Source organism: Olea europaea, chromosome 18, assembly GCF_002742605.1.
Source record: "Olea europaea var. sylvestris chromosome 18, O_europaea_v1, whole genome shotgun sequence".
In the NCBI taxonomy this organism is placed as follows: domain Eukaryota; kingdom Viridiplantae; phylum Streptophyta; class Magnoliopsida; order Lamiales; family Oleaceae; genus Olea; species Olea europaea.
This window is the reverse complement of record NC_036254.1, coordinates 865,816-890,356: the sequence shown is the minus strand read 5'-3', so window position 1 is coordinate 890,356 and position 24,541 is coordinate 865,816. Positions and strand designations below refer to the sequence as shown.

Below are 24,541 nucleotides of genomic sequence, written 5' to 3'. Positions count from 1 at the left end.
TTAACATTTCACGTTTAATTCAAGATCTTCTATTTGACAAATTTTCGTTTCCTCGTCAAGTTTCTTGCCTTGGATGATCAGAAATTGATATCGTAATGTGTTTTTTTTTTGTCAATCTTGAATGTTGAATGGACCATGCTACACGAACATTGGGGGCTACAACGGGGACTACATAATGGACATGCGGCGCCTCGGCATACCTCGGGCCCATGGCGAGGCACCGCCTGTCCATTATGTAGCCCCCAATGTTCATGTAGCATGGTCCTTATTCCACAATTCGACGTGTGATTTGTTGATAATATTATCACCAGTTACACATTTCTTATATAACTAGCTTTTCATCCGTGCAATGCAAGGGCCGGGTTCTTTCGAAGGTAATGTTAGCATCTTGACTGTTAAGGATTGACGGGAAAGTGTTACAAAATTTCTCCACACCTATATAAAAGAAATAATATTTCAATATTTCATAACGGTTAATCAAAAATTGAAACAAAGGAGGAGAAGTAAAACATTGTATGGAAAAGGCATCAAGCAAAAGTTCAAATTTACACGAGGAAGACAATCTGTATTATAACTTGGAATACAACAATGTGCTTCAAAATATAATTTTCTCAGGTTTCTTTTTCATTGAACTCACATAGAAATGAAGCAAAAGCTCCTTGCAATCGAAATAAATACATAAACCTTAATTGTGCCATTACCCACTTACTTCTTCATAATTGGGGGCGCATCATCAAAATGTTTTTAAACTTCATATATTGAAGCTTCAATGCTAAGTTCCGTGTTCTTACCTTTTGATACCATTGCATCTTTAAACATTATTTTCTAGACTACCAAGTCCCTTCAAGTTTATTTCTAAAAATTTCTCTTCCATTATAATGAAGACATCATGTGCCAAAATAATAATGATGATGATGATGATGATGATGATAATGATGATAATAATATAATCAGTAGTTTAAAAGAAAGGAGTTTGGTAAAATCTACCTAAATACCTAGAATACAGATTTGAAGTTTAATGCCTTTGTTTCCAATATATCCCAAATGTGTTTTCTGCAAAACTTCCAACATCGCAGAGTGCCTTGAACTTCTTAGCAGAAAAACTCGCTTATTATTTAGGACAATAATGCCCTTTTCCTGAAGTATGAATATGAAGTTCGTAGAGAAATGCCCATAATACATGCCTCAAAAACAAAGCCATGAAAACTTGCTCAGAAGCATCAAGAGAATGTAGATAATGCTTTCTTAAGACTGTCACATAAATAGGATAGTATAGATAGTTTTGATCGTTTGATTAAAAATTAAAAGATCAACATGCATAAGCTTCTTTAAAATTCACAACATCAACGAACTAAGCTTACTTTTAGAATGAAAAGAAACAATATGCAGGTGATAAATATATCTAAGCTTCAAGACGTTCTGTACATTCAGGAACAAGAGATTTCCAATCAGAAATATCACAAGTTCATATTCATACAAGTGAATGTAATAAATATAGAGAAACATATAGCAAATCAAACAATAAGTGTGATAAGCCAACAAGACTAACATGTAGATGAATATTCTTTGCAATAGGAAAAATGTAAAATATTCAGCTTTCTTTCCACCATACATATTATCTAATTAGAAAAATGCTCATTTTGTTAAAGGTTTAAGGTATGCGTAAACTTCTTCCAATTATAAAGATAAAAAAATATTACATCAGGAAATTGTTACATAATTAAGAATATCATAATAAACTTTTGAATTATCGTCAATGGGATTTTAGAGGGTTCAAGTATGAATAGGAATTAAGAATTTAAAAAAAAAAAAAACACGTTTAAAATGAAACTCATGTATAAATTTACTATGCAACAGTTAGTAGAAAGTCTACAAATAATATTGGTATAGCAAAAAAAATGACATTCATAGAACCTATTAAGTGAAGATCCCAACCTTCCAACTGCAATTCGTTTGTAAAATAAAAAATAAAAAATAACTCCAATAATAACCTCCTAATGGAGGAATGGTTACTGAATCTTTAATTTAAGTATAATCAATCATTAAAGGCAAGAATAAAAATGCACAGCTAAAATCAATAAATGAATTCCACAATTCTAAATCATATTATCTTATCTTTGAAGCAAAAGCAGTAAATGATTTTCCATTGTTTCACTCTCCAACTAATTAGTAATTACTGGTTCATTGAAAAGTTTTCAGAAAATGGTAAAAGAAATTTTCAATTACAGCTAAACAAGTCAGGACTTTGCACCATATTAGGAATCAGAAGATGAAAAGATGGAAATTCCACTGCACCAGAGCATCAACCATAATTATTATGTGAAGAAAAACTTCAAAGAATGAAAGTAACTAAATCTTAAAATCTGTGTATTGAAAAACTGGCCAAGAGAACTGATAGAGAGACAAAGGTGAGTACAATTTCACTGATGTAAGCTCTATCTTGCCGAAGTTACTGAAATATTTCTAGTAGTTGGAAATGAGTAAAGACCTCAGACGACAAGTATGCATTTTTTAGTACTAATATAACTCTTACCAGAAGACAAGCGAGCCAACATGCTGAAGTATCGGTCCCAGCCAATGGAAATAATGAATTCCTCAAGCAATGAGCCCATGTATGTACTGAAGAGAAAAGATAACGACAAACATCACATTTTAGATCTTTGTACTAATTACAATTTCGAGAAGCAAATAAGAATAGCAAAATTAAGTAGATGAAAAAGTTGTAATTACGGTACGTTCAAACAATTCAACAAGTTCTAACAAGGCTTAACTGGATGGAAATTTTTTTTTGAAGAATTAAAATGAAAAGAATTACAATGGGACTTTCTAATTTAAAAGGAAAAAAAAAACCACCATCAATCCACTTGTTTTTTAGTTTTTCATTATAATTTGGAGTCTTGTGACCATATGCATTTTCACAGAAATTATGATACCAATCCTAGTAAGAGCTAATCGTCAATTCGAAGCTAATGCTTCCTCTCAACATTCCTAGGGTCTCTTCAATGAATATAGTTAACTCAAGCTACAAATTAATATAGAATTCTTATATTTTGTTAAATTAATACCCCAGTTAAGAGGTAATGGATATTTATATACAGTAGAATGATAGAACAGAGAAGGGAGAAAAAATTTAGGCTGCGGTTGGTTTAGTGTTTTCGGGCCATTTTTCGTTTTCCATTTTCGAAAACGAGTTAAAATTTATAATTGAAAACGCAAAATGACTTTTTATTATTTTGAGCGTTTTCAGTTATAAATTCCCAAAACATGGAAAATGCCCAAAACGTGCCGTTTTCGAGGAAAACTAAAAATCGTTTTGAAACCGAAAATGGAAAATGGAAAACTAAACCAGCCGCACCCTTAACAATTAAATTTTACTCCCTAAAAGTACCTCATTGAAGAGCATGTGTTTGTTTTTGTCAAGAAAATCCAAAAGCTCAACCAAAAAGCTTCAATAGTAAAATTATATAAATGAGAAGAACACTAATCCAGCTAACATACTCAAATTCAACAATAATGAATCATCGTACTAAATAAATTTTAAAACAATTATGAAAACACATTACAACAAAATTGGCACCTGTAAGTGTCAAAAGATGAACAGAAGATCGTAGAATACAGAGATGGAGGGCCAAGCGTGAGCAAAATCAGTAGAACTCCTAATAACCTTTTGGAAGCATAGGTAAAATTATCATGCAAACTACAATTTTGATTGTTCAAAAGAACGCCGGAATATGTTCTAGTTTACATTCATATGGTCAACACGATAGAATACAAAGAAATCATACAGTGTATGAGAATGAGATAAGGATCTCAACATGACTGACCTTATTAGCACTTTCATGTCCACTAAGAATTCCTCTTCCAACCTTTTGAGAAGCTTTCTCAAAATTTTCAATTTTCTAAAGGAGAAATAAACAACATCAACCATTTGTTAGTATTTAAAGAAGATCCCCTATTAATTATTAACTTTTTAATGATTAAAAAAATATTCATATATAACGAAACCGTTAATCACTAAGACCATTGAATTAAACTATAGAGTGCAAAGGAGTATTTGAAGAATTCTAACATTCTCATGTGATGATAATTTATCATTCACATTATAATATAAATCTATTCCCTCTTGTGAAAATTTCCTTTTGGCTTCCTCCACAAAATTGTGATAACTAATATTACAGAAGATAATTAATAAAAACATCTTACGTTTTACATGTGTAGTGTGTGGTGACATTTTCCCTAAGAATCCTTACGTTGACTGAAAACGAGTATTACTATTTATTTCCTTGTAGAGACTCGCACAAACTAGTATATAAGTACCACTGTTCATTGCAATTTTCTGTTTGCTCTAATCTCTCTGTCTCCCTTCTTCATCGTCTTCCTTAAAGATGCCCGATATTTCGTACCTTTTACCATTTGTTTTCACCTCGACTGTGATGTTTTTGTTGATTCAATATCTGTTGAAAAAGAGGGGGGAATAGATATGCAAAATCGGAACAAAATGAGCTGCTAGTTGTAAATTGTCAACCACCGCCGCCATCATTACCAACTTCAACTCGATCCCAGATGACAAAAGGGAGGACGGATGAAATAGTCGTCGATATTTACATCGAACAAGAAGGTGAAGATCATGAATGCTCTATTTGTCTATCTGAATTCAAAGACCAAGAATTGTTCCGGTGTCTTCCGGCATGCAACCGTGGATTTCACTTCGAATGCATCAAAACATGGTTGGATATCAGTCAAACCTGCCCATTGTGCCGCCGGAGTACTGTCATTGAACCATGATTCTTGTTTTTCTTATATTACAAATCTTGAACTTTTTCTTTTGATTTTGATCCTAGAAAATGAACACAATGTTTAGTTTCTGAAAGTTACTGAGAGTGAGAGATGCTTTCACCATAAGAAGTGTAGTTATGAATGAAGACACATCAATAAAGTTTTTTTTGTTTTCGTTTATTTTATTGTATTGTCCTTTAATTTTGTGACTAATGAATCGCGTCTTCTTGGATTTTTTTCAAAAAGCTCCATTTAGGTAGAAAATAATTTATAAATTCAGTTCAAATCAAACAAAAATTTTAAATCATGATGAACACGATGAAAATCTACATGTGTAAATTTACATTTACATTTACTTTCATGATGAACACGATGTAAATGTAAATGTGCATGTGTTCATTGTGAAAGTAAAATGTTACTTTCACCATGAACACGTAGCACATTTACATTTACATCGTGTTCATCGTGGAAGTAAATGTAAATGTAAATGTGCACGTGCATCAGACCAGACACGAAAGAATGTGGCCACAATGGCCGGAGGCCGCCCTCACCTGCTGCCTAAATTACGCGTAGAAATACCCTCAAGAGGATCGTATATTGTGGAGCGTAGAGAACTGGTGACCATGAGGTTCCATCTACGGCTCCAAAAGTTTTGCAAAGAAATGGTTAAATATGGCTCCAAATCCATTAAATATGGCCTTCACCGGAACTGTGGTAATGGCTAAAACGAGCTCAATCCCAAGATAAAAATGGCAACAGATGCACATACTCTCTTTCTTCAAAACTGCTTTTGATGAAGCTCCATACCAGCCTGCCATTTATCCCCAGATTTTAGCCTTCAAAAGAGTGGTTTACGGTTTAGGTACATTCTGGAAATCTTGTAAAATGCCATGGTCACGTTTTTCAGCCTTTATCTTGATTTCCTCTACTTTAAAAAATGGCTCACTTCAACAATTTACTCAAAAATGGGTCATCTCTTTCCAAACTTCTGCTTGTAAGCCAGGAGTAGCCCAAACTCGTAAGTACTATTCAAGCCATCGCAGACGGAAATTATCGTCTCTAAAGCCTCAGTTTTTTGTTGGGATTTCTTTATTCTTTATTAGTAAAGCTAGTCTGCCAAGTTTTAAATCCAGGTGCCGTGTGTCAACACCTAGATGGTTGTTGCTACTGACCTTTTTCCTATGTGTCCAACAATTTTTTGACAAGTGTATTCTGGCTCCAAACCCTGTATTTAGGCTCTGTCATTGTAGCATTGTTCTTTTTTTATGCACTTTGGGAGTGATTTTTTAATTCCAAAAAATTGATTTTTTGATCGTTATTTCGCTATTTTAACAGTAAAGTTTGACGTCTTTTCTTACACATTTCTCCTAACAGTCAAAAAATCATAGCTAACTTATAGGTGACCCCAACTGTTCTTCTAACGGTTAAAAACTCAATTCTCAAAATCGTTCCAAACGGGCCTATATATTTTTATCATAGCTAACTTATAGACTGACGGTTTTTGTATATTTTTGGAGAGGGTGACAAGCAAGTGGACGGATGAGGACATGAAGTCGGAGATCACTGGCACTGACATTATCCGCACAGCTCACAGGGTGACAACGGAGACGGGACTCATTTTAAAACTCAGATTTCCTTAAACTCGTTACCAACCTGGGATTCACAAATCTTATAAAATTTTAGACTATACATTTTATTGTTATCAAAATCTATTAAAAATCTGATTTTTCAAATAAATCAAACGGGGGTTAAGACTAATAAATCTGCACCAAAACATTAATAACATTGGCTGTTGTCATTACCAGGCTAATTTCCCACTCGTAGTGATATTATGTTGAATGTACACACGTTGCAGATATGTTGTGTTTTTGCAAGTCAATGAGGTCTAGAATATCAATACAAGATTGACATGGAAGATTGGATAGTACTAATTAAACAGCGTTTGTTATAGTATCGAATCTTATCTAATACTGTTTATCAACAAGCATAAATCGAAAGCAAAGATTGCTGTTTTGATTCTGGTTTATTTGCAGTGTTAATACTATATGGAATGTAATTTGCTTCACGCAAAAGTTTAATAGAATAAAAAATTGTGTTTAATTATAATTAAGTAATTTACTTAATTTGTGTTCAAGTATATTTTGAATTCAGGTATTTGATATACATATGTCCAAATGTTTTTTTCTCTAAAATCTTTTAAAAGATTGAGTAATAAAAACACGTGTCCATATATTTGACACATAACATGTCATTAATTAGTTGTGTTATCCGTCACTAAATATTTGTTTTTCAAACAACATTTTTTTTTTTTTTTGGAAAGTTTAAAGTTCCGAAATATGTATTGCAATTTCACTTCAAGCACGAAGCCTACAAAGGTCTGAACTAGCTGAGACAGCGTATAGGCTTAAATCTTGTAAGTTATGATGGTCGAAGAGCAAGTTTCATTGTCTTGTAATCTAAGATTTAGTATGTGAGAGATTTTTATATTTTTTTTAAATGATTTTTAAGAGAATGTGTGATTAAAAAATAGGAAAAAAATTATAAATCTCATAAAATATGTAATTCAAAATAATTTTCATAAAGTGTTGCCCAAAGTTGTCTCATCGAGATTGTGCAAAATCATTGGGAATATTAGATTTCTTTAAGCTCGACTAATTTATTTTTTACACGTTAGGATTGCAGTTTTTTTGCATGAGTTGATATAATTACTTCCAAAACTTGCATTCCACTTTTGATATAATTATAAGGTGGGATAGTTCCTTCTTATCTAATCTCCCAAATTAACATATTATATATTGGCTTCCGTGAGAAATGAGCAAAACCCTGAGTGAACAATGCAAATTTATTTGGAAGCAGTCATCTCCATTCAAACGCCATTGCTTGAATGCCAATGTTATGCATATTAAAGGCCGTTTGTCATGGCTTATGCTTCTTGCAGAAGAATTTTATAAGAAATTTACGTTAAGTCAATTTCCTCTAAAGCCTTTTCACCCCAACAATGCACTTTTAGATAATTTTTCAAACATGTTAAAAAATAATGTCTCAGTCTCATAAGCAATTTTTGACTTTTTAAAAATCATGCAAAATGGGTGCTAAAACACACGATGTGATATTTTATTCCTATGATAATTTTCTTTTTTATTTATTTTTTCATTCTTTTAAGATATTCCTTTGATAAGTCATACTCGAATTGACTATACAGAAAATCTTGATACCGACATTGAATAAGTCCAGAGTGATTCAACTGTATGTGGAACCAAGTGGCCTACGTAAGTTATGAATCTGGCAATAGAATTCTCATCCAGTCACGAGTTAAGAAGCTCTTTTATCTATATATACAGTTGTTATGAATCTACTTAATATATGCAGTGGAAAATTAAAACATATTTCGGTTCTCCCCAAGATTCATCTTTGTATTTAGATAAAAATTGTGATAAAGATGTACCTTTTGTAGATTTGCAAACTCCTTTGTCATATCTTTGTTCCAGCAACTTGGATCAGTTTCCCACAGCTATCCAATTATCCAGCCTCAAACGATGATCTACACAGAGAACAAGATTGTATTATTAGGTTTTTTTTTTTTTTTTTTATGCTAGCAAGAATAATGAATTTCACTACCAAACTATAAACCCTAATCGGTTATTTATATAAGTCCAAACGGGCTTGCCCTGACCGAGTCCAATATTTAATTAATCCATTTAATTAAATCTGGTCCGTGAATTAATTAATCAAATTAATTAATTCGGGCATATAAATAACCAACCAAATTAATTAATTTATCCAACGATTGTTAAATTAATTAATTGACAAATTGCAATCTTCCAATTCTCTTTTGTGTGCAATCCATCAGGTTTCCGATCACGACATCTAACGACGTGAAATATTATTTTGATCTAATCAAAATTGATAAATTAAAAGCGTAAATTAAAACACCCTTTCAATTTATCACCAATCACATTCGCCGTCCCAAATTGACATCTAACAATGTGTCAGGGCAATATATGTGATGGAAAATGTCACGTGGTATGACAAAACCAAGCTTGTTCGTTTACTGTGAAACTATAATCCCTTCGTCAATATGATCCGATCAATTACGAGATATGGAAGTGTGTCAATCTCGATTTTTAATCATATATTTTACTCCACTATTAAGTTAATGTAAGTCGAAATTCCTTTCGACTTATGAGTACAACTTAGTCAAGGATTTTGTTATCGACTTAATTGAATGAAATGCAGATTATAATCTCTTACTATCTAAGAGTGATGAATCATCTATTGGTCATTCACAACCTTTTTAGGATTCTTGACATACCCAACGTGCCGTATTAGCGGCCCTTGGCAGAGTAACATCGAATACCGTCAAAGCATGACTGTCCTCATATAAGATACTATGACGACCTCAAGTCAAAGGACCAATCCCACTACCGAACGTTAGAGATTAAATACTAACACTCAGATAGTTATCCATATGGAATCTCTAGGCGGGTCTCCAATATTTTGTTCTATAACAAAACTTCCACATGTTCATTCAAGTGTCACAACACTTTAGCTTGTAAGATTAGCTACTTACTTTACAAGTAAGAAATGCCACACGTGATAGTCTATCCGTAATAACGATATTCATATCTCGTTATTACTTACGACCACGGACAATTTAAGATTCAATGATATGTAATTTGTATCCCACAATCACAACTTCTTGTGATTAATAAATTACGAAGATTTGAATCTACGGACTCTATTATTTAATTTAATTGTATATTAATTAAATAATAGATCTGTCATTAAATTGTATTAATTATTTATTAAAAGTATTTATGTCACCAAGGTTGATTGGTCTTAGGGCATAATATTTACAATAGTCTAGAAGATATAGAGAGAGTATTGTACTCTCAAAGAGCTTAATTATTGTATGGTTTCTGTTTGCTGTAATCCTTGTAATTTCTTCAAATGTATCAGCAAGAGAGCAAGCTGAATCAGATCAAACTCGTGAGTTAGTTGATGTTTCTTTTTCTACTAAATTAGAAGTAAATGAAATTCCTAATTTAACGACACCAAAGAAGAAGAGGTAGCAGAAACCAATGGAAATAAAGTGAAGGTGGTCATAAGAAAGGCGGCAAGGGCAATAAGAGCGGAGTTGGACATAAGAAGTGTTGGAATTTTTTTTATCGAAAATTGGTTGTGACCAATTTTAAATGATTATTTAAGTGGAATTCGTTATTTGGTGAATGAGAAATTAAGCTAAATGTAAATCGCTTAAAAATTGAAAATTATTGGAAAAATCGTATAGAGTATTGTGGAATATTCTAAAAAACATGGAGGGAAAAATGTGTCTTTTCGTATGAAAGATCATGACTCTTGGTATGGGTATGATTAATGTCCAATAATTATGAATTCCAAGAGATGTTTCTCTTGATATGGTTGTGTCTTTTGACATACCTATCCAACTACTATATATATAGATCCCATGTATATGGATTTTATTCATTCAAGAAAAGTCATAGATACCATATCATTCCATTCCAATTTACACTTTGATTTTGCATAAAACATTTGCATTAAAGTCATGGTCGTGGTCATGGTAAAGAGGGAATTCCATTCGAGTTCGCTGGTCGAAATCATTTGGAGTGCTCCTATGGCTCGACGTGATCGTTGTATCTTGGGAGATGATTACCGGAGAATCGTTAGCACCGATGCGGGGCAAATTCATCCTAAGGATAAAGTGTCTAACACTTGCCTCGACCAAAAATCCATCATTTGTTTCTTTCTTTTCATTTTCTGATTCCTTTTATTATGATTTGATTTCAGAAAATGATTAACATTATTTATATGTTTATCCTGCAAGGTTTGATTCAAAGAATTACTTGCTTTCTATCATGAGTTGAAAGGGAAGAACTCATATTCAGGTATTTGGATTCGATAAATTCTTATTTTGTCTTCACATATCCTATCTCGATAAGTCGAAATTATATTTCGATTTCACGCAAATCAACGGTATATTTTTATGAATATATTATGCACGATTATCGATATAATTCTCCAACAATCTTAAGATGAATTTTGGTGCTTATTGTGCATTTTATATTCTATGTAGAATCTGCCAAAATTGATGCAAAATCATTAAATTCCAGGTAGTTTATTCCGTTCACAATAGTAAATCAATTTTATATCAAGTGTGTGCTTGGGCATTTCTTTATTAATTTTGCATGGAAAAAAATGGATCTATTAGTGTGCACGTGTCTATTGAATTCTGGGAAAAGTTTTCATATATGCTACAAGTGCATCTGACTTTTCAATTCTAGATGCAAAAGAGATGGCTATTTACGCGTGTCTCCGATTTTAAATTGGTTTGGTCGGTGACTGTTGACTGTTTTGTTTGCCAATTTTATATTTGTATAAACTATGAAATCTCTGCATGACTGGAATTAAAAAAATAAAAAATAAAATTGTTAATTGGTATGTGTATGAAATTGGATTTAAAAGTTTTGTTATTGCATGAAGACTCATGCTTGAATTCTTAAGTTATGTCTGTGATTTAATTGTATATATTATATCGCTTTTGACGGTTTTATTTGCCGGTTTATTGCTGACACCTTTTAATCAAAAAGGGTCTATTTGGCTTGTAAGATTCTGTAAAGCATCTTGAATTTTTTTCTATGCCGTGGAGATAAGTAAGAATTTGGTACTAAATCAACTTTTGTCATGAAGTAATTATACGCAAAAAGGTTGGCGGTAATGTCTGAGAATTACCATAGGAAAGTATCATCTTTTCAGTCCTTGAAATTTGGACGTAATTGATATTGTTTTATTACAGTCCATAATGTTTTTTAATGTCCAGGAATTCATTATACACAAATTTTCATATTGTCTTTATGTTCCTAACCGAAAAATTGGAAATGAATGTTTATGTTTATTGTCTTTATGTTTAATGAAATAAAGATTCATTAAATATATACAATTCATGTTGGAAATTAATTTCTGACCATATGATGACCCATTGTATATTTTGTAACTGTCATAGAAAAAAATGTTTGGAATAATGTGACTTTTCATTTTAAATGCAATGACAACAATTTTGTGGTGGCTTTTGATTGGAAAGCATGAATTGGCGAATTGGCGTATGACAGTTTTATTTGGTGCTAAATTCCTTAAAGAATTGTATCGCTAATTTTTCATTAGCATAAAATACAAAAGTAGATATGAAATGTGACATTATAATATCATTTGTATAAACGTAAATTTCAAATAGTGAATCCATACAAGAGTTTGGATTTCGGAGACTTTTTTGTTAGTATATGCAAAATTGGTATATGCATATACAGTACGATGCAAATAAAATAAGCAGCAAATGCAGTAGGCTGCAAATACAGTAAACTACATATACGGTAAGCAGCAAATACGGTAAGATGTAAATACAGTAAGCCACATATACGGTAAACAGCATATAGGGTAAGTGACATATACGGTAAGCTGCATATACGATATGCGTCAATCCGATAAGTGACATGTACGGTATAAAATTGTAAATCCGGTATATGTCTATGGATTTCGGTTTGAAAATTATACAAATATCGATTAATGATGATAGCCTCAATTAATTCTATGAAATTAAATGAGATGATTTATGCAAAATCATAGTTGCGTAAGAGTATGATAGAATGTAGTTTTGTCATAATTATTTTAAAGTGGAAATTGTTTGCCCAATTATTGGGATATGAAAATATTTTATAGAGCACAAATAGTGTTTATAGTTGACGGTTGTACCGAAAATCCTTGAAAATAATGATTGTAAAATGACATTCATTTCTAAAGGATAAAAACTATGCAAAAATCGTGAAGAACATTATCAAATATTCTAAGATTAATTCCAAGAGGTATGTCCTTTTGTAAAGTTGTGACTTTGAAAACACAACTTATCAATATATGGTTGATTTATTCTTTCAAATGTGAATATGGTGTATAAGGTGAAATGTATCTTATTATTTGATGTGAATAATATTGTTTGTGAAATGTCACAAATGTGAAAGTTTCACTTGGTTGAGATGTTTATTTTTCTTCATTGTTGAATTTGACTTCAATAGTGGAACCAGTGTTTATGACGACCTGAAAGATGACCTTAATTTAATTTGGATGATCAAATTAATATGGTTGATTGAAGTACAATTTCGAATAGAAAATAGTTTTTCGTTCATGTGAAGTAACGACCACTATTTTGAAAGTATTTAGACTTTCACCAAGCATCCGATACGGATATTATCTAAGTGATAAATGGATTGAACTATGAAAGAGTTGATAAACTCTAAGTTCAAGAATAATCCAAAAATGTAGGGGTTATCATAAATGCTTGAGAACTTATGTGGAAAGTTCAAGTCGTGTGGATACAACGCTACTACTTGGATATATAACCTTAATTTAGGAATTGTGGGGGTAACTTAGTTTAAAGTTACACTTTTCTGTACTTCTCAAGAAAACGGAAGAGACACCATATGAGTTATGGAAATCTCGTCCTCCTTCCTACGAACACTTAAAAGTGTGGGGGTATTTGACAAAGGTTGAGATTCCTAAGCCCAAAAAAATAAAGATTGGTTCCAAAACGATTGATTACATATTTATTGGATACGCCAATAATAGTACATATCGTTTCCTCGTACACAAATCAAATGTATACGGGGTACCATAATTGAATCAAGGAATGTAATATTTTTTGAGAATGTGTTTCCTTGCAAAGATGAGGAAAATGTAAGTTTGAATAACAGAACATATGAAACTATAAATGGATCTTCAAATGAGGAGAAACCAAGGCGCAGTAAGAGGGTTAGAACGTCCACTTCGTTTTGTTCGAATTTTCTAACATACATGATAGAAAATGACCCAAAGACTTCTGAAAAAGCAATGTCTATTCCAGAAGCACCGCATTGGAAGGAAGCTATCAATAGTGAGATAGATTCCAGAATGCAAATTCATACATAGGAATTGGTAGATATACCTCTCGGAAATAAGCCTTAGGGTGTAAATGGATTAAAACCTGATTTATCCATTGATAAATATAAGACTAGATTGGTTGTCAAAGGATATAGGTAGGAAGATGGAGTTGACTTCTTTACCTACTCCCCCGTGACCAGAATCACTTTGATAAGGTTACTAATTGCAATTGCGGCAATACATAACCTTGAGATTCACCAAACGGACGTGAAAACGGGATTCCTAAATGGTGAGTTAGAAGAAGAGATATACATGGAGCAACCTATAGGTGTCTCCAAGTGAAAGCCACAAAGTTTGTAAACTTGTTGAGTCTTTATATGGACTGAAACAAGCTTCTGGCACCAAAAGTTTTACAAAACGATGTTGTCAAATGAATTCAAAATAAATGAATGTGACATGTGCGTATGCGTGGAAAATACACCAGATGCCTATGTATTTGTATGTAGTCAATATGTTGATGATGGGCAATAGTCACGAAGTGGTGCTAAACGTCATGAAAATGCTTACGAAGCATTACGACATGAAAGACTTGGGTGTGACAGATGTAATACTAGAGATAAATATCTCTAGAACATCGAAAGGAATTGTACTTTCTCAATCTCATTTGTTGAGAAAATATTTAAAAATTTTGAAGTATTGACACAAGTCTACAATTGGCCAAAATAAGGGTGAAAGCGTGTCACAACTGAGTTATTCGTAAGTAATTATCATTCTAATGTATATTACGAAATGCACTCAACCGGATAATGCTTTTGCTGTGAATAAATTTAGTAGATTCACGAGTAATCCAGGCCATGATTATTGGGTGGCATCGATAGGGGGCCTTAGGTATTTGAAATATATCATGACCTATGGATTACATTTCATAAGATATCCTGCAGTATTGAAAAGATATTGTGATGCGATGATATACACTAAGTCTAAAGTGGATGAAATGTGATGAAAGCCCTAAAGTGGATGAAATAGGATGAAAAACGATCATGAAAGTTGTTTGGACGTACAAGAACAATTGGAATATTAGAGAATATCCATGAAGTTCAAAATGCATTGCAATGCTTTAATGATAATATTGAATACCCATGTATGAAATCCACTAGTAAATATGATAGACTAGTGTAACGATTTGATAGAAGTCCTCCAACATTATTTGGAATTGATAAAGCTTTAGATAAAGCTAATGAGAAGCATGTAACTTCATGAGAGGATTTCTTAGTTGGTAACAATGTGTATCTATCAAATAAATCAATCATTGGCTAGCTAAATTTGAAAAGATACTGAGTCACATGTAATGATAAGTCTAGACATGTACGTCGTAGACATAATATCATAAGCAGTTAATCTCATTGGTGTAAACTTGTGGATCCATTTATATATGTTTACCAAGAGATCAAGTATCCTGCACATCGAAGGGAATGAGATTAAGCCTACTGAGTAAGATCCTTATAATGCTAACCCTACCATGTTGAGTGGAGATCCCAAGATCTTGGTTCAAAGGGACAACTAAGTTATGAGGATTCCACGAAGCACTTAGGAAACTAATTTTCTAACTCATTCCTATGATAGCAAAGTGCTTTCTGCAGAGTGTTTGGAGGTTAAGATAAACTTTTAATGATTCATATATCCTGATTAACTCAAGTGGAGTAGGGCAGAATACTCTTAACAGAAGATCACATATGTAAGTGTGAAGTGGGGCTGTTTCAATGAGAATTATTTAAGGCTTGAATTCTTTGAATACTTACAGAACCAAGATGGATTTAGGGCCAAAATGAACCAAGTCATGAGAACCATAAACAGTTTATGGGAGACATTGTGTGAGTACTGTTGTCTTGGTTTACACCAACGACTGATGGTTCAAGAACATCGCGTTCACCAATTAGCTAGTAAATCCGATGGTATTTCACTAATGTTCATTCATGTGAGAGATTGTTGGAATTTTTTTATCGAAAATTGGTTGTGACCAATTTTAAATGATTATTCAAGTGGAATTCGTTATTTGATGAATGAGAAATTAAGCCAAATGTAAACCGCTTAAATATTGAAAATTATTGGAAAAATTGTATAGAATATTGTGGAATATTCTAGAAATATATGGAGAAAAAAATGTGATTTTTCGTATGAAAGATCATGACTCTTGGTATGGATATGATTAATGTCCAATAATTATGAATTCCAAGAGATATTTCCTTGGATTGTTGTGTCTTTTGACATACCTATCCAACTACTACATATATAGACTCTATGTGTTTGGATTTTATTCATTCAAGAAAAGTCATAGATATCATATCATTCCATTCCAATTTACACTTTGATTTTGTATAAAATATTTGAATCAAAGTTATGGTCATGGTCGTGGTCGTGGTAGAGAGGGAATTCCATTTGAGTTCACTGGTCGAAGGCATTTGGAATGCTCCTATGGCTCGACGAGGTCGTTGTATCTTTGGAGATGATTGCCGAAGAATCGTTAGCACTGATGCGAGGCAAATTCATCTTAAGGACAAAGTGTCCAACACTTGCCTCGGCCAAAAATCCATCATTTGCATCTTCTTTCTTCATTTTCTGATTCCTTTTATTATGATTTGATTTCAGAAAATGATTAACGTTATTTATATGTTTATCCTGCAAGGTTTTATCCAAAGAATTACTTGCTTTCGATCATGAGTTGAAAGGGAAGAATCCATATTCAACTATTCGGATTCGATAAATTCTTATTTTGTCTTCTCAAATCCTATGTCGGTAAGTCGAAATTATATTTCGATTTCACGCAAATTAACGGTATGTTTTTATGAATATATTATGCACAATTATCGATGTAATTCTCCAACTAGAAGTGCCCGAAGAATTGAGCTCAGTGTTAGGAACGTCGATCATCTACTGCATATGTATAAACTTGTACACATAATTGTCATACAAGTAATATGAAGGCTTTCACTATATACTAAATAATATGTGTGATCTAGTACTTTGTTTTTGGTAAAATAAGGCACAAAATGTGTTGTTACCAACGTTGGATTGTATGCTTGTGTAAAACTGTGGCTCTAGTTTGTGGTCATGTCCTTCATGTCATGCAAAATTAGTCGCTTTTCACAAATTCATTCTCATAAAATCTACAGCAAACTGAACCATACCTTAGTCAACATGTAGCTAAGCATGAATTTGATCGAGAAAATGACTACTTTAGCATGTAACCATTCCTTGTGTTTCGTACTCACTTTCCTTCATTTCGGGATCCCATTTTTCTTTTTGCAATTTTTTTTTCTTTTATGTGGATACTTCCATCTTGAATTGTCGTTGTTCATCTTACACTATTTTCATAGAACAGTTAATTCTTTTGATTCTAAGAAATTGTCAGGGACGCTGAATTGTTTACATTTCATTGTATTCTCCTAATAATTTAAAGGTCAAAGTTAAATCTTAATTAATTATGTATTTCATAGAATCCACACTACCGTCACATTAAAACTTCATCAACTTATGTGTCTCCAAACGAGCACATTTTATTCTTAAGAGATTAAAAAAAAGGAGAAGAAGTGTTTGGACTGACTATTGATAATAATAATTATTATTGTTGTTGATAATATTTTGCTGTATTGGAATTTGGTTCAATAAAGTCGAATTTGACCACGAATTAAACTACTTTACCTGAAAATGGATGACCAAATGGTTGACATCCTCTCACATGCACATGGGTTCCGCATAAATAAAAAAATCCCAAATAAAAAGTGGTTCCCACCATTGTGAGGGTCGATCATCCCATCCGTCAACCATTTCCAGTCACTATAGCATGACTGTTTACTAATAGGATGGTTGGGAGAAATCAAATTTCAAGTGGAACTAAACTACTTAAAACGTGAAGCCGGGGAGGCGGGCGGCAATGTACGGAGCAGTAGTAAATTATAGATGCAAGTGCAATGAGCCATAACTCGATGAAAGTCTGGATCTCGGTGTCCATTTTTGGTTTTCGAGTGTTCAATGACGCAGCATTTTGACTGTTTGTAGATTTGCCATGCTAACTGTGATTTTTATTATCCAAGTATGAAACTTCGTGTTTTATTAAGAAAGTTGACAAACACGTGTATTGCCACAATTCTAAATGCGATTATAACATGAACGTTCATCTCGATATTTAGAAGAGTTACATTTAATATGAATATTGCCATTAATAGAGTACGAATTCAATAAAATGGCAAACTAATTTACACACAAAATCAGGAAAATAATGATCCTCAACTTAAGGGATTCCTACGGCTCTCCAATCTTTAATTCTAAGTAAACACTTCCCATCAAGTTAGTTCATAGATATGTCACATGCCTAACTTGCCTACAAAATTTGAGAACACTCAATTTGAAGTTGCTTTGGTAAAAGATGTCAATCAATTGATCTTCGGATTGAATGTACGTAATTGACAATATTTAAATCAAATTAATTTAGAATCTGACTACTTCGATATGCTTTGTGCGATCAAGTTGAGCTACGTTATGGGCAATATCACTTGTTGTTTTATAGCCACAATATAGTCAAATTGGTTGTCTAGATTGATAACCGAAATCGAGCAAGAGAAGTTTTAACCACATGACTTCACAGAGTCCAAGAGTCATCTCTTTGAATTCAACTTCTACACTTGAACGAGCAACAACATTAACAATCTATTTCTTGCTTTTCCATTTGACAATGTTATCACTTACAAAGGTAAAGTAACTAGAGGTAGATCATCTATCATCAATGGCTCGAACCCAATCAGCACAAGAGTATGCATCTATGTACTCTTAGGTAACAAAATTCCATTTTCTGGACTAGCCTTTAAATATCTCGAAATTCGCTTTATAGCATTCATATGTTGTTCTCAGGGATTATGCATAAGTTGACTAACAGTACTTATTGCGTAGGCCATATATGATTTTATGTGTGCTAGGTACATCAATCTTCCTACAATTCTTCGGTGTTTAACCTTATCGATGGGTACTCGATTGGACTCTACACATAAACCTTCTTTTACTAGTGTATCTGCTGGTTGACATGTGGACATACCTATTTCTTGTTACATATCTATGCCACATTTTCTTTGAGACAGAAGGATCCCTTTATTAGATCGAGAGATTTCTATTCCAGGAAAATATTTCAACTGGCTTATATCTTTTATTTCGAATTCTTACGACAAGTAATTTTGTAGAGCCTTTCTCTTTGGATCATTTCCTGTAACCATGAGGATATCCACATATACAATGAGTGCAGTAATCTTACGTCATTGCTTCTCCATAAATAAAGTGTGATATGAATTGCTCTGATAATAAACAAAGGCTATCATATACTTAGTAAACCTTCCAAACCATGCTCTTAGAAATTTTTTTTGCCCATAAAATGATTTCTTCAACCAGTACACCATTGAGTAATTTCTCTCACATATGTTAAATCTAGTGAAAATTTAGCTGATTCGTTGACTAAACCTCTTACAAGAGAATTATTAAGATTTACATCTAGAGGGATGGGGTTGAAATTCCTTGTTTAAAAGTTCACCAATGTTGACAACCCTACCTAACTATACTGAATAAGTATATTTAAGTTCAAAGGGTAATAACAAAACATTCAATAAGTGGATAAGTTTCAGCACTATTAACCTATTATAAAATCATATCCTTGATAAGTTGTTCGGGTTGTTACGATTGGAGGGATAAGTTTATAAAACTATTAATGAAGTTTGGTACAAAGTACAAGTAAATCTAAAAGTAACAAAAATACTGAAAGAGCTTTACATATGTGAATTTCGAGGTGGTTCCGTCTTAATAGAGAGTTAGAATTTATCTATTAAAAGTTCAACGAATAGGATAAGTATAAGACTGTAATAGCACGAAGCAAGTTTTAGGAACTTGTGAAAACATAAATTCGTGTGTGTGATTTCACCGGTATTATCACAAGAAATAACTGATTCAAAGCTATCACACTCCTTGGAATTTCAACAACACTTTATGAGATTTACATTATCACTATGCTAGGATTCAAATAAAAAGATATCTAATTCTTAAGCATTATTGTTACCAGATATGAATATGTGGAAATTTTGAACAAGTGGAGGATCGTTATATAATTGTTTGTTGTTCAAAAATTGTGCACCTTTTTGAGTTGAAATGTGATTGAATTAATGATGAAATAAGAGCGCAATATTGGGTGATTTCTACTTAACCATGCGTAAGCACAAACTAAATGACTATGTGCAAGCATGGCCTTGTCTGGGAATAATAAAAGCAATTTTGCTTTTACTATGTGTACGCAAGGATATAACCATGCGTACACATGGTTCAAAATCTAGCCATTGAGCTTATTTTTTATTTGAGATTCTGGTGCCTTTGATGGAAAGTTCCCAACTTTTCACGGTGTTTGAAGCCTTTTCGTGGTATAATGTTAGAAATTTATAAATAGGTGATAGATTTTCAATTCCAAATATAAGAAAACAACATTAGAAATCATCATTCATTCTATTCTAAATACACATTAAGAACTTATTTTTCAACAAGTTCAAGTAGGAAGAATCAATTGTTCATCTACGCTTCTTCCTTGAAGGCTTGTCAATCCTCTAAACTATTTGTCGGAAATCCCAAAAGCATACTAGATGAGGCAAATATCATTTTTAGGACAACGTATCATATACATGTTCGAGCCTCATCCTTCATTTCTTGTTTCCATCTCGTTCTCCTCTTGGATATTTTCAACAGAGTTTAGAATGAACTTACACCATTAGTTTTTGGTGTTCACCACCACTTCGATCCAAAGTATACCTCTATCCAGTTTGCACATTTCGAATACCAGAATCTAAGTATTTTCCATCCTCGGAAGTGTGATAATTGTACGAATATGGCAACAATACAGAGCCAAGACTACATACGGATGCAGTGTATTTCTTATATGCATATATACGAAAAAAAACAGCCCAAAGGGCAACCTTAAGAGCACAGCTACTTGGAAATTTGAATCTGATTGAAGAGGTGTGGATTTTTTGGTTTAAATGGGGAGAAGAGCTATGGAGATAAAATGGAGGGGAGACAGGTGGGGTGGAGACTATAGGGCCTTGCTCAAAGGAGAATAGGAGCATAAAGTTGCCAAGCCAAAAAAGTTAGAAAATGGTAGTAACACTGAGGCATACGGAAGAGAGGTGGAGAGGGAGCGTGGTGAAACATGGAGAGGAGAGAGAGTAACCTGGCGGCTCCAATGGGGAGACGGGCATCGATGCAGTAGCAGTAAATTATAAATGCCACTGTTGTAGTTCTGAATCTTTAGGTCCATCTTGGTTTCTAAGTGTTTAATTCCACAGTATTTGACAATTTATGGAGTGCCAGACATTTTTATTTTTACTTTTTTTTGGTGTTAATATTTACAAAACCATAGAGAATCCAGTAACGTAGGCAAGCCAATTCTCAAGACATCCAAAGCCTGATGATCAGAAAGGAGAGAAACGTAGAAAGGATCGAATGCAGCATGAACACATCTATGATTCTATATGTTTGATGATATGAAGCATCTAATTCAGTGCTTCAGTAAGAATTCTTATTGTTTAGCTAAACGTCAATTATAACCAAAAGAAACCCAAACAGTTAGAATTCAGTAACAAACTGGAAAGGGTATCAATGATGAACAAGACCAAACATCTGCATGTATATCACTATGGGAAAGCGGGAAAACCTACTCATTAAGCCAACCTGATGAATTCTGATCAGGAAATGGGTGACGAGGTCCAGGAAAAAAGCTTAATGAGCCAGTTGGAAATCCAGGCCTTGGAAATGGAGGGCGGAATACACCACTCGTATCTGGTAAAGGCTGTCCTGACCTCACATGATTAATACTTCTATGGTTTAGCTCATCCAGTCGAGGAGCATATCGTTGCATTGTAGAGGTATTCATACCACCATAAGTGGAGTTACCTGATGGAACTGGCTGTCCATATGTAGGATGATACCCAGGACCAGGGTTGGGCGTATAATTTGGTGTCCAAGAATGAGGATGATCACGTCTTCCGGGCAGATTTACATTTGAATGGATATTCACATCCCTCCCATATTTCTCCCCCATCTCATAAGATCTATAACTATGGATGTCTGTGGTCCCTCTTGGATAGCCCAGCGATGGATCTGAGGTCCTAAACCCATATTCAGGATTAGGAGTGTGGGACCGCCTGTTGGTCAAACTCGGATAAGGCTCCTCACTATGCAAGCTGTACTTCCTAACCAAATCATCATCCAGATTTCCACCATGTCTCGTTTGTGAGTAAGAGAGTGATGCAGAGAAGCTACTACTCCCAGAATGCTTGTCATCTTCCATCCCAACATCGATGTGTGAGTGTGTTTCAGGAGATTTTGATGAATGGTAATCCGATAATCTGCCACCATCCAAATTATGGTAAGGCTGGCAGGAGACAGAATGTTTGCCAGTGGATTTGTCTTCCGGAGACATAGCCTGTCTTATTTTCCTTTTCCTTTTACTTTTGCCATGAAACTCTTCTGAATACGCTTCGGATTGATTCTTCTGGTGCCCATGATTCCTATCCCCTTCAGTGAGGGAGCTGTCATGGGGAAATTCTTCCTTGTGACTTGTAGTCACCCTTGCTTCTTGCTCCCGGTGTTCTCGTCTATTACCCAGGGTCCTATCATCACCCTGGTGCACAGTATATTCACCAAGATTATTCCGTTCCCCTGGAGCATCAGAGACATCCTCTAGCCGATGTTCCTGCAAGGATGACTTCTTTTGATCCTTGAACAAGTGCCCATGTCGGTGGGCAATATCCTTGTGTTTAGGTGTCCAACCTGGATGACTCCAAAGATATAGTGGTGGCGCATTCACATTCCAATCCTCCATTTGTTTGTCATTTACATCAACAGATCCAGGCAAATAAAAGGACTGAAATAGACAGATAATATCTCAAAACAACGGATAAAATGGGGTAGCCAGAGACTTAATCCAGAATTAGCTACGATAGAACTACCAACTTACTTTGCCCACCAGCATTTGATCATTCTCCCAAATCAGATCATATGGAAAGTCCTTTTTATCCAATCTGGTAAATGAAAATAACAAACAGAAATTGGGGGAGCTACTCACAGAATGGTAGAAAAACAATGGCATGTGCAATCGGGGAGGTGGGGCAAGGGTTAGGGTAAAGAGAGGAAATATTAGATAAATACCGTTGTGTCTCCTGTGGCACAATAAGGATTAGAAGTTTCGGTTTAAACTCGAGAGCTTTATCGATAAATTTGTTTGCAAGACTTGCATTAACTCCAAAGGGAGGGTTCAGCCCCATGATCTGACCAAAAGTACAAATCAATTGTAAAAAATTTGATGAGGGAACACAAATTGTGCACATAGAGAAGTGCTTCTCACCAATTTTGACCCTGGAGGCAACTCATTTGGTTGGACTTCCAGCCAATCTCTCTTCTCAAAATTGAAATTATTCTGTAGAGACCATAAAAGAAACAAAATCAATCTAAACATAGTGATGTAACAGACTTCAGGATCAGCTTTTCATCATTACTGCATCCAAGTAATTTTGGACACTGAATTTTTTCAATTGTAGATTACATTTCAAATGCATCAATTGTATCACAAGATAAATGTAGGCAGCAATAATAAGAACAATATAATAAAAATTCATATAAACCTCACTAGTCTTGAAGAACAAAAAACTCAGTAGGACATGGTGCTGCCTATAAAGGGGAATTGCCAGTGAAAAAATGATCAATAAGAAAAGTAAATTGTATTTTTAGATGTGTGCTATGCATCAGATATAGGTGTTTACTGAGTTATTCACAATATAAGCTCAGCTGATGAGCAATGAAACCATCCAACCAACGTCATTGCAGTAGAAAATATGTAGAATATAAAGTCTAGAACTGTTTATCATGGCTAGTTATATACATTGACAGTTTCAAGAGAAAAATGCTGCCTAACAACTTTAGTGCTAAAACATAACTCGAAGCTGCACTATGTGTTACGCTCAATTAGAAGTATAATTAGAATTATGTGACTCGTTTAATTTTACCTCTCATAATTTCATTTAGTGCCACACAGACTCGTAACACCATTGGTGCTAAATAGCATTACTCCTTCCAAAAAGAACCAAGAACAGCCAAGTTAATGAAAAGGACTATATTGGAGATGAATAAAGTTATCAGCAATAACATGGCTCAATGAGCATATTTTTCATCCTTGTAACACAAAAGCAACTAGAAGAGGTTCGCTGATGGTTTAACTTAACAATCATAACAAGGCACTAAAAGCATTTTCAGCAACTAGAAATCTTCATCTTTCATTCACATTTTCATTTACTAATGACAGTTTGCATAAATATATGTATGGTGGTGAATATGGACAACACCTTCGTCTGTACAATGTCATAGTTCCTGTACAAGCAACTCTTTCCAATCTCATCAAGCTTCTCTTTCATAAGGCAACTGAAATCGTTCGAACCGCAACAAAAGTCAACCACCTGATGCAAAAGAAAAACACGAGATAAGAAGTTAAAAATAGATGCAATAAGAAGGCATGGAGGTTCTAATATAGCTCACATAGATGATAGATTTCAAGTTAATATGAAGCAGCCCAGATTCGATTGGATTTAAGAAGTTTGAAACTTCGAGCAAAAGCATAGAGATATCAACAGAAGAATTTTAATAAGAAGGCATGGAGGTTCTAATATAGCTCACACAGATGATAGATTTCAAGTTAATATGAAGCAGCCCAGATTCGATTGGATTTAAGAAGTTTGAAACTTCGAGCAAAAGCATAGAGATATCAACAGAAGAA

General features: G+C 33.7%; 1 protein-coding gene across 1 annotated transcript in view; it reads right to left on the bottom strand.

Moving 5' to 3' along the window:
- Positions 1-21,217: 21,217 nt before the first annotated feature.
- The window catches only part of LOC111367064 (protein ENHANCED DOWNY MILDEW 2-like), an 11,505-nt gene continuing 8,181 nt past the window's right edge, over positions 21,218-24,541 (bottom strand). The window contains exons 14-18 of the mRNA XM_022987760.1: positions 24,114-24,237; positions 23,120-23,191; positions 22,924-23,042; positions 22,733-22,796; positions 21,218-22,639 (exon numbers count right to left, since the gene is read on the bottom strand). Coding sequence (XP_022843528.1) covers positions 21,428-22,639; positions 22,733-22,796; positions 22,924-23,042; positions 23,120-23,191; positions 24,114-24,237 — 1,591 coding nt within the window. The 3' untranslated portion in view covers positions 21,218-21,427. The remainder of the gene's footprint in view (positions 22,640-22,732; positions 22,797-22,923; positions 23,043-23,119; positions 23,192-24,113; positions 24,238-24,541) is intronic.